This window comes from Dipodomys ordii, unplaced genomic scaffold, assembly GCF_000151885.1.
Source record: "Dipodomys ordii isolate 6190 unplaced genomic scaffold, Dord_2.0 Scaffold77, whole genome shotgun sequence".
NCBI classification, from domain to species: domain Eukaryota; kingdom Metazoa; phylum Chordata; class Mammalia; order Rodentia; family Heteromyidae; genus Dipodomys; species Dipodomys ordii.
Genome location: NW_012267293.1, coordinates 5,241,809 through 5,253,030, shown reverse-complemented (window position 1 = coordinate 5,253,030; position 11,222 = coordinate 5,241,809). Strand labels below are relative to the sequence as shown.

At 55.6% G+C, this 11,222-nt stretch overlaps 1 protein-coding gene across 1 annotated transcript in view; it reads left to right on the top strand.

Annotated features, from left to right (window-relative positions):
* The window catches only part of Igf2r (insulin-like growth factor 2 receptor), a 76,650-nt gene extending 66,215 nt beyond the window's left edge, over positions 1 to 10,435 (top strand). Inside the window, exons 41-47 of the mRNA XM_013024527.1 lie at positions 838 to 952; positions 1,746 to 1,892; positions 2,485 to 2,672; positions 4,729 to 4,915; positions 7,031 to 7,183; positions 8,228 to 8,297; positions 8,818 to 10,435. Of these exons, the coding sequence (XP_012879981.1) occupies positions 838 to 952; positions 1,746 to 1,892; positions 2,485 to 2,672; positions 4,729 to 4,915; positions 7,031 to 7,183; positions 8,228 to 8,297; positions 8,818 to 9,222 (1,265 nt within the window). The 3' untranslated portion in view covers positions 9,223 to 10,435. The remainder of the gene's footprint in view (positions 1 to 837; positions 953 to 1,745; positions 1,893 to 2,484; positions 2,673 to 4,728; positions 4,916 to 7,030; positions 7,184 to 8,227; positions 8,298 to 8,817) is intronic.
* Positions 10,436 to 11,222: the final 787 nt, after the last annotated feature.

Here is an 11,222-nt window from a genome sequence, read left to right as displayed (position 1 = left end):
GCTGCCTTCTCACCCGGGAGCCGGGGGTGGAGGACTCGTGCGGGAGGGCGGCCTGGGAGCACGCACGCACGCACGCCCGCTGCCTTCTCACCCAGGAGCCGAGGGTGGAGGACTCGTGCGGGAGGGCGGCCTGGGAGCACGCACGCACGCACGCACGCACGCCCGCCTGCCTGCTGCCTTCTCACCGGGGAGCCGGGGGCGGAGGACTCGTGCGGGAGGGCGGCCTGGGAGCTGCCTGCGCTGCCCGAGGTCTCCCAGCAGAGGATAGGTTGACACTCGGTCACCACAGTCCCTGGGGTTCTTGCTGTTTAGCTCATAGAAGCAAAAGGATTTCGCTTTTTTGACATGCCACATTCAGAAGGCAGAGAACCCAGAAAGCAACAGGAGGTCTCTGTCTGTGTCTCCTCATGTGATTCTCTAACCTGTTGTTACTCAGAGGCTCAGCGGCCGGCAGCTATCAGCAGACCACCTAGAAGGATGCCCGAGTTGTATGAGGTTGGATCCCTAATGGTAGCCGACCTTAATCGAAGTCTTGCGTTGCCCACATTTCCCTTACACTTCACGACTTGCAAATCACACAGGGTTTGGATACTTTTGTAGGTGAGGCGAAGGAGATCGGGCTCTCAGCTCCTGAGTCATGCAGCTCAGTGCTTGGGCCGAGCCGGTTGTGCTGTGGCCGAGGCTGTGGTGGTGCTGACAGCAGCCCTTGACCTCTTAGAGAGCTGAACAGCAGTGGTGTCTGGTGGTGGCCTGGGCCAAGAAGAAGCCCGACTCCTGCCTCTGAGGCTTTTATGAAGCACTGGAAATAATCGCGCTTCCACCGTGCATGTGTTTCAGATGACAAAGTCGTCGTTACCTATTCCAAAGGCTATGCGTGCGGTGAGAACAAGACTGCGTCCTCTGTCATAGAGCTGACCTGTGCCAAGACGGTGGGCAGGCCTGCGTTCAAGAGGTGAGGCGCTGCGCAGGCACTGTCGGCCTCTGTGGTGTCACCTGGCACACAAGGAGAGGATATTTGGGTTTGAGACTCAGGGCCTGGGGACTGGAGCCGCTGAGGACTTTGGGGTGTAGGCTGAATACAGCTACTAGACCAGTGAACTCCAGCCTCCCTTGTCATTGAAAATACACTTTCTGAACTGGCTGAGCATCGTCCGCACCGGCCGTGCAGGGTTTAAGTGGCCACTGTCTTTGAATGTTGTCGCTGTGGAACTCACAGGACATGTTGAGGCAGGCCACCTTCCCGGCCAGGCCTGTCCCCTGGAATGTTCTCCAGGAGCACTGTGTGCCAGGGGCAGCTTGGTCAGCAAGGGGCGGATGCGAGCTGTGCGTGGTAATAAACCATTCCTTCTGGAAGCTGGACTTGAAAAAGGGGAATCCCAGAAATTGTCAAAGGACTTTCAATTTATGAGTCTCTCTTAAATCACAAATTCGTAAGCCTCTAGGAGTAAATTTTCCCAGCTTTAAACATTGCTCTGTTCCTAAATGCCAAAATATTTTATACTGCATTCCAATCTCTTTGGCACTGGGACCGTGCTGGTCATCTTGGGGGAATAGAGACCACTCCTAGCTCAAAGCCCAAGCGCAGCAGGCCTTCTGGTGGCCCTTGGGGGCTGATGGGGAGGCCTCGGGATCTGGCTGGCCTGACCTGGCCTGAGAGCCAGCGGGTGTGTTCCAGGCGGGGCAAGTGTGTGTGTCCTGCTGTCCCTCGTGTCTGGCTGAGAGGTGACGGACTGTGGTTCTCTTAGATTTGACATCGACAGCTGCACCTACTACTTCCGCTGGGACTCGCGGGCCGCCTGCGCCGTGCGGCCTCAGGAGGTGCACATGGTGAACGGGACCCTCACCAACCCTGTGAACGGCAAGAGCTTCAGCCTCGGGGACATCTATTTTAAGTAAGTGAAACACTTTCCAATAACCCACATTTCTCCCTGTCCGGGAGGGTTGGGAGATGTGTAGGACTGTGTGCTTTAGTTACAGTTGCCTGAGTAGCCATCATATTGTGCTTAAACCAAAGAAAGTATGACTCGGCTATTGAGATTTAACAACCAAAAACGTTGAATGCTGGGCGTATAAAAATAGCATTCTTCATCCCCTGCGTTTCTCAAGGCGCTCTGCAGTGCAGCGACGCTCTGAGAGCGAGTCAGGCAGGTGGCTCCTGGCTTGGCTGCGTTGTGGCGGTCGTGACCTTCTGCCGGGTCCTGAGAGTTACCTTGGAGTCGGGTGGCGGGGCGTGTGGCTGAGTGGGAGGCAAGGGGCTGTGTGGTTCTGGGGACAGCAGCTCCAGCATTTGGGAAAGGTGCGTTTGTGCCTGAAGGCCTAGGGGCATGGTGACGGCTGGGCTGCGTGGAGGTTGGTTCCCTGGTGTGGCTGGAGCTGCAGAAGCTCTTCCCCAGCTCGGGGATGCCGCAGAAAAGCGCAGGGCCTTGGAGCTCTGTTCGAGTGACACCCAGAACCTCCAGATCACTGTGCTGCTCCGCTTTTCAGGCTGTTCAGTGCCTCTGGTGACATGAGAACCAATGGCGACAACTACCTGTACGAAATCCAGCTGTCCTCCATCACCAGCTCCACGAACCCCGCGTGCTCCGGAGCCAACATCTGCCAAGTGAAGCCCAGTGACCAGCACTTCAGCAGGAAAGTGGGCATGGCCGACAGGACGAAGTACTACGTGCAAGGTAACGCAGCGGTGGAGCGTCCCCCCGGCAGGACACTAACCTGTCCCCCACCAGCTCCCTTCCGCCGCAGCCTCCCATCAGTTGATCAGTTGTAAAGGAAACCTAAAACCCGTGTGCAGTATGCCGACGCGTACCTCTCTGCAGCCCGCTGGGCCGGTGTCAGACCTCAGCAGCTCTGTGTGCTGCCCTGCCTGGGTGGGGGGGGCTTCAGACAGGGGACACCCGGGAGTTCTGTGTGAGATAGGGACAGACTTTGGAGCTTCAAGTGACAGCAGACAAGGATAAGAGGCCGTCTGTTAAGGATAAGAGGCCGTCTGTTAAGGATTAGAGGAACAGGAGAAGCAATGGCCAGGCCTGCGTGTGCACGGAAGGCTTCCCGCTGGTCCTTGTGATCATATCCTGCAAGGCAGCTTGGGAGCGCTTGCTTTAAACAGCTCCACTCACTGTGTGCTCTTTAGGAGTTTAAAATTTGGGCAGGGTGGGGGCGGAAAAGTGCTAGAACAAGCCCACACTCGCAGCACCCTGCTCCTGAGCTGGTGGGCCTTCACGAGCACTTGGGTATGTGTGAGTTCCTTGTGCCAGGGCCCGGGGCCGTGCCCTGAGGGGACATTCTGTTGCCAGGAACCCCATGTGGTGCAAAATGCCCGGCGTTGTCTCTTCTGTCTTCTGCTTGTGGTCCTGCCTGTGTTTGGCTCCACCACCAAATTCCTCAGGGACTCCAGGTCATCCTGGGACCCGGCCGCATGTGCAGGGTGCGCTCCATGCACTGGCATGCCAGGGCCCGCCCACCATCCTCCTAACCCCGCCCATCCACCTCCCCCAGAAAGCCACCTTTTACGGATCTGCTCACAGAAGCTGTGTTCAAGCCCCATGGCATAGTGCGTATCTGTAGGGCCTGTGGGGCATTCTAGAGTCCCCAGCATCCACAGGATGCACATGTCCACACTGGTGTGTGTGTGTGTGTGTGTGTGTGTGTCTGTCTGTCTGTCTGTCTGTCTGTGTGTGTGTGTGTTCACTGTGGGGCATTCTAGAGTCCCATTCTAGAGTCCCCAGCGTCCACAGGATGCACATGTCCACACTGGTGTGTGTGTGTGTGTGTGTGTTAGTTCATTTGGGGCAACCCAGCCTGCATTGTGCGTATCTGTAGGGCCTGTGGGGCATTCTAGAGTCCCCAGCGTCCACAGGATGCACATGTCCACACTGGTGTGTGTGTGTGTGTTCATGTTCATTTGGGGCAACCCAGCCTGGTGTGTGTGTGTGTGTGTTAGTTCATTTGGGGCAACCCAGCCTGCCCTCAAAACTCATTGTCCTCCAGTTTCCCATGTGCTTGGATTACAGCTGTGTGCCACCATGCTTGCCATATAAGGAATATTTGGTTAAGGAAATGCCTTTCAGGCCATTTCACGTGGCTCATTTCACCCACACCATGAAGAAGTTAGTCTTCCTTTGGTGGGGGGGCGGGGGAGGGGACCTGTGCTTCCTGCTGAGCCACCCATGGAGTTAGGAAGGAGCAGCCCACCTGGCACGGTTCACGTCTCTTACTGCTGGTAGGGGCCAGGGTTTGCGTGACTGGCCCCCACTTGGTAACCTCACAGAATTCACTGGAAGCCATTGTGTATATGGCGGTGATGGGCAGGACACAGATCACCGGCACCGGCACCAAGGCCCTCAGAGCGCTGGGTCTAGGAGGGGTTGAACGCAGAGCCGCCGGTGGTCTCCACCGTGGAGCCTGAGTGTGTGTGGGTCCCACGGCCATGAGCGATGCTGTGCATGCAGTGTTGCCATCCAGCGTGCCCCTGCACCTCCGCTCCCGAGTTTCTGTTGGGCTCCCTTGTGCAGATGACGGTTAGTTGCTCATACGATTGATCTCAGTCTCCAGGTAGAATGATGGCAGCTGGCCAAATCATGGGACAGAGTAGCCAAGTACAGAGCTAGGCCTCTTGGGTTGATGTTAAATTCTTCCCCTGAACTTGGGACAAGGGCTCCCCGTGTGAGGGGCAGTCTGAAAAGCTGGTGGTAATGGGAGTGTGGGTGCTGTCCCTCTTCCTGCCGACAGATGGCGACCTGGACGTCGTGTTTGCCTCTTCCTCCAAGTGTGGGAAAGATAAGACCAAGTCTGTGTCTTCCACCATCTTCTTCCACTGCGACCCTCTGGTGAAGGACGGCATCCCCGAGTTCAGCCACGAGACCGCTGACTGCCAGTACCTCTTCTCCTGGTACACTGCAGCTGTGTGTCCTCTCGGGTGAGTCCAGCCAGCCGGGCAGTGGGCACTCTGTGTGTGTAAAACATTCAAACTTTACACAGGAAAAGTAAAAGGATCACGAGGTCTCCTGGCCAGCCCCACCCTGGTAGTTCTCAGCAAGCTGCTGTTTATTTGTGTAGTCAGTTTCATGGCTGCCATCCTCCCCCCCCATATGCGTCCAAGGTGTGCACCGTGTCCGGCTGGAGAGGCCTGGCACGGTCCTTAAAAAACCCTCACAAAAACCTCCCAGTGAACATGGAAACAGATCTGTCCCAGTTGAGCGTTAAGAAGAGATTTCAGTCACTGCCAACATCTTGGTTAAGCTTTGTTAGAAACCAGAAAGACAACTAATCTGTGCCCAGAATTCTAGTCTACGCAAACTGTAAGGATTGGTTTTAATTACTAATTTGGAAAGGACAGTTTGTTTAATGGCAAGAAATAACAAAAAAATACCGTCGTGGGGCTGGGAAGGTGGCTCAGTGTAGAGCGCTTGCTTTGCATGCATGAGACCCTGGGTTCAATTCCTCAGCAACACATATGCAGAAAAAGCCGGAAGTGGCGCTATGGCTCAAGTGGTAGAGCGCTGGCCTTGAGCTAAAGAGCTGAGGGACAGCGCCCAGGCCCAGAGTTCAAGCCCTATTACTGACAAAAAGAAAAAAAGGAAACCACCGTCGTAATGTTTCCTGCGTATTCACCTCTGTAAGGCACAGGAAGTCCATAAGGAAACAACCGATTAAACGTGGGGAGATTATGGGTTACTGTTATTTACTTTGTTATTGTAAAGATCATGTGCAGAGGGATTGTAATTACATGAGGCAGGTAATGTTTCCTTTTGTACTGTGTCTTCCCTTCCCTTCCTCCCTCTGCACCGTGTGTCTCCCGTCTGTTGGGGGAGCAAGGCTTGTGCACTCCCTTTGTCTCCCTCCCACCCACTGGGGTCAGTGCTGTGTGCCTCCTCCCCGCACGGTCAGCGCAGTCTGTGTGCCCGCACTGGTTTTGTGGAGCACAGCTGCACTTCAGTTAAAGTATTTTCTGTTGAATGGATAGAAAACGTACTCTGCAGACCCAGCTTTGAAGAAGCTGGATTGAAAGAACCTGTGGAGAACTCGGTCTCGGCTCTGGCACCTGGGGTTTCCGTCTGTCTTCCTGAGAATTGTGTCTGAATCTCCACATGCGGGTGCCAGATATACGAGATGTGTGAAGCAGCTCAGTCAGGGCCAGGAGCAAGCACTCATGTGAAATGTAGAAACACTTAGAAACCACAACATGCTTCTGTAACCCGTGGTTTAAAGCAGAAACCAGAGTTGGAAACTAAAGCGTGCTTAGAACTCAGGGTGATGACGGTGGCTGGGCCGCCAGCATGCCCAAGGGCTGGTGTCGGCTGCTGCACAGGTCTGCGCGGCAGCTAGCTATTACAGCTTGCCCTAGAACCCAGCGTCTCTAAATGCACAGCAGGCCTCCTCTGTCCCTTCGTTCCTTGCATGTGTGTGGCTAGTGGGGTCGCGTCTTGTACCCTTTTCCGGGCTGCCTGCCTGGGGGACAGCCCCGTGTGTCATCCTGTGCCAGCTGGAGTCACTGGGGCCAGGAAGGTTGCACGGATCTTTACATGGACAGTAGCTTCTAAGCAGAAGGAAGCTTGTCTTGACCATGTCTACTTTCATGTTGCTCGTACCTCCTGCCGTGCAGGTGTGCTGCTTTTGCCCGCATGTCTGGAGGTGGTGGGTGCACTGGCAGGGTGTCCCTTCAGGGTGTCCCAGGAAGGCCGGGCTTGGGGTAGAAGGCTCCTTGGGGTCTGCTCAGCCCAGCCTTGTCCATGCTAGATTCGAGCCCTAGCCTCATTGACCTACTATGAAAGCAAACCCTCCACCACAGAGAGCGCTGGGTGGAGCCCAAGGCGGAGCTGCACCCGGGGAGGTGAGGGTAAGCCCTGCCCGCCTACCTGCCTGCCCGCCTGCCTTTGTCCACTTGCAGCTGGTGACATTGTACTGTGCTCGAAGCACTGCTTTCTGTCTGCTGGGCGAGTGAGATGTGACCATGCTGGGGAAGGCCAGGAGTCCGGGGCACTGCCGTGGCCGCTGCCCCGCGCAGTGACCTCTGCCTTTCATGTCTTCCCAGGGTGGGCTTTGACAGCGAGAGTGCTGGACTGGACAGGCCGGAGTACAAGGGGCTCTCAGAGCGGAGCCAGGCCGTGGGAGCCATCCTCAGCCTGCTCCTGGCGGCCCTGACGGGCTGCCTGCTGGCCCTGCTGCTTCACAAGAAGGAAAGACGGTAAGGAGGGCCCCAGGGGCACAGTTCCCAACCAGGTCCTGGGCCCAGGCTGCGTCGTGGAGTTTGAGCTTGAGCCCACTAACAGCAAATAGCTTAAAGGTCTTCACTCAGAGCTCTCTGTGCCAGCAGGCTCCACAGCTTTTTAAAGGTCGTGACCAGTGCTGGTGGCTCACACCTTTAATCCTAGCTCCGCAGAAAGCTGAGATCTGAGGGTTACAGGTCAAATCCAGCCCAGACGATGTCTCTAGTGACAGAGTATTAGTCTTGGACAGTGCCCATGCCCTGAGTTCAAGCCCTAGGACTAGCATATGTGCGTGTGTGTGCGCGTGCATGCGCATGTACACACACACACACACTGCTTTCTAAATGTCTGTTACCAGGACGCAGTGTATGATTTTCAGAGCTGTGCACCATCAGGAGTGTGACGCGGCATCTCATGTGGATGCACTGTGAACTCCTTGGCTCTGCCTGCAGGTGTCTAGGACACTGGCTTCATGTGTCCTAAGATTCGTGGGGTTTTCTACATTGTTCACAGGCAGACTTACTGCTGGCAGGCTGACCCCTCCCCCTCCCTCACCACATAAGCGGGTGCCCATTAAGCTCTTGCTGCCTGTCACATGTGAAGCTGGCTTATTGGCTGCCGCCACTGGGTGAAGACAGCAGTCGTGTGACTGCCCACAGATTTGCAGACACGCATCGTGAGGCCTTGGCAAGGTGGTCAGCTACGGACTGGGTGTCCATACACAAAGGATTAGGGGAGAAGGTTGGCCGAGGAGAGGATGTCGACGCCCAAGGGAAGGGAGGAGCTCCTGTCCCGGGCACACCCAAAACTCTGAGAGAAGGCAGAGGATTTGCGTCCTCTCCCCTCATGCCATGACAGAAACATGGCTTCGTAGCTGCTGTAGCAGCCGTGCGTCCCTCGGGTGGAGGAGTGTCTGGCATCGCAGCCCTTGTGACTGGCCATCCTTGGCTGTGGGTGCCCAGGATGGGGCTCTTGACCGCTGCTACTGCTTCCCCACAGTAACCGCCATCTCCTCCTTACAGGGAAACGGTGATAAATAAGCTGACGAACTGCTGCCGAAGAAGCTCTAGCGTGTCCTACAAATATTCAAAGGTACTGACTGAGCCCGGGGGCGGCGCCTCCCTGCCCAGCTGCCCGCGGGCACCCAGGGGCACCCCGCGCTGCTTCCCTCTTGCTCACGCCTCCTTCCTCGTGGTCTTGTCATCGTACTTTGGCTAGCTCTGATGAGATTACCTGCACTCAGCATTGAAGCCCTCCAGAAAGAGTCTTGCCTGGGTCAGAGGACATAAACATGTTGCTAGCTCTCGACACACACTGTCAGATTGCCCGAGTGCACTGTGACCTGAGCCCTTCCCGTTGTGTGTCTCTTCTTGCACACTGAAGTCCCCTTCCCTGTTCCATAGCCACTTTTTCCCCTTTCCCTACCACCCAGGCAACCTGCCCTCGCTACAAGCAGGCCTGGAGGGGTCCTGGGAGCAGAGCCTGGGATGGACTGGGGGCTGTGGCCCAGGCTGGCAGGGAAGGCCCCTGACCTGGGGCGGTGGGGCAGGGAGGGTGGCCAGGGAGTGGAGCAGGCCTCTCCAGAGCTCACTGTCTCCGCTGGTCCCTGCAGGTGAACAAGGAAGAGGAGACGGATGAGAACGAGACGGAGTGGCTGATGGAGGAGATCCAGCTGCCGGCTCCCGGGCTGGGGAGGGAAGGGCAGGAGAACGGGCACATTACCACCAAGTCTGTGAAGGCCGAGGCGCTCACGTCCCTGCACGGGGACGACCAGGACAGCGAGGACGAGGTCCTGACCATCCCAGAGGTGAAAGTTCACTCGGGCAGAGAAAGCTCCCAGCCCAGGAGAAACCCACCATGCAAGGCCCTGCGGGAAAGGGAGGACGATCGGGTGGGGCTGGTCCACAGCGAGAGGGCCAGGAAAGGGAAGCCCAGGCCCGGACAGCAGAAGACGGCGGGCTCGTCCAAGCTGGTCTCCTTCCATGATGACAGCGACGAGGATCTCCTACACATCTAACCCGGTGCCTACAGGAGAGCGCGGGCCGGGCGGCAGCCAAGCACCTCCAGCCAAATAAGACTTCAGCTCCATGATGCTTCTAGAATTTTGCCTTTAACAAAAACTGCTTCAAAAGGGAAGAGTTTTTGTGCGCGGGGGTGGGGGGTGGAGGCGAGCAGGCGCCGCTCCTTCGAGATTGTTTACATCGTTGGAACGCGGCCTGCTCTGATTGGCCAAAGGGCGGTGCCTCGTGCCCAGGGTTTGCCCGAGTCCTCGTCTACAACCTCGCTGCTGCGCACTCGTGACAGTGCCAGGCCCGTGCATCTCAGAACAGAGGGCTGTGTTTGAAAAACCCTTGCTGCTTTAGACCCTCTAGGGTGTTTGACCATTTATATGTTAGCATTTTAAGTCTCTCCCCCTATTTATTGACTTTGACAATTACTCAGGTTTGCGAAGAAAAAAAAACCCGCCAGTTTGTGGTGGCAGAGGCACAGCGCCGGGGCCGGGGAGGGGGCTGCCTGCGTGCCGGCCGGGGCCGGGGCTCGTGGGACTGGAGCTGGTCCAGGTTGGCAAACTGCTTAACGTTTCCAGGCCAGGCGGGCTTGTCTGCTCCCGGCCTCCGGCAGGGAGAACCGGCTTCGGTTGTCTCTCTGCTGGCACCTGCAGTCCAGGCGGCCGCATTGCCTTTCTCCGGCTGGGGAATTCGAACAGCCCACCCAAAGATGAGATTCCTTGGTGCGTGGGAGTGGAATTGGGTGTCAGAGGAAATGACTGCTTTCTAGGTTTGGGCTGTAGGTCTGGTTGGTTCAGGTTCTCATCATACCACCTTTACTGTGCTTATTTTTTTAAGAAAAAAAAAAAAAAACAGTGTTTATCAACCATTTGACCTATAAGAAGCCTTAATTTGCACAGTGTGCGACTTACAGAGATTGTAAGATGCAGGGTGGGGGACGGAGGGCAGGCCCGGCTTCTTCCACTGGCTGTGCGCTCCCTTCTCCAAGTGTTCAGTGAGTGACTGTCGTCGCGTTGTAGAATTGTACATAGGCGCAGTGGTATTCCCGTACTGAAAAGCAAACTCCCGGCAGAGTTCTTTGGTTTGTGCCTGATTTGGCTGGCTTATTTGATTTCCACATAAGTGTATTTTTTAAAATTGATTTTTTCTCTTCATTTTTTTCCAATCAACTTTACTGTAATATAAAGTATTCGACAATTTCAATAAAAGATAAATTATTAATTGGTTTTGTTTTTCTCCTCCCCGTTGGGATTGTAAAAACTTGCTGTGCTCGTGGCTTGGCTTTTCTTTCTGTGCGACTCTCAGTCTCCTGTTTGACCTGTACTTCAAACAGCGGCTCAGTTTCTTCTCTGCTTTGCAGTTGTAGGGGTTCCCCTTGATACCGGGGCGCCTGCCTTCAGCTCTGGAGCCGAGCTCTCCACTCTCCACACGGACCCCAGGGATCTCCTCTTCAGCGGGCACAGCCCCCGACGTGGCCTCCAGGGATAGGATACAGGATCTTTGTGTGATGCAGTCCAGTGTAATGTGCAGCATAGCCTCCCAGTCTGCCTTTCACACAACAAATTAGCAGTGGAGAGCTACCTACGTGTTGATGGGAAAGCAGACCGTTCCTGTAATAGTTCACATTGTCTAAAGTTCCTGCTACCTGTGGTCCACAGATATTACATAGAAAATTCCATGAATCAAGCTTAAATTATATGCCATTCTGAGTAGGTGGAATCTCCTGTGCCGCGTGCGGCCGGCGCGTCCTCTGTGTGCCCCCCTCCCACTCATCACTAGGATGCCGTGCTGGTGCCTGTGTCCCCTTATTTACCTAGTGGCTACAGAGCAGAAGAGTAGTGAAGCTGGCCATTCCCATAGGACAAAGAGAAGCCAGGAAGGACTGGTGTAGGTGACTGGGTGAAAGTTCTTGACACAAGGAAAGCAAAAACCTATGTGGAGGAGGAGGGAGTTGGTGGAAAGTTACCTCTCAGTCTGTTCGTCCGTTTTGCATTACTGTGGCTAGGTC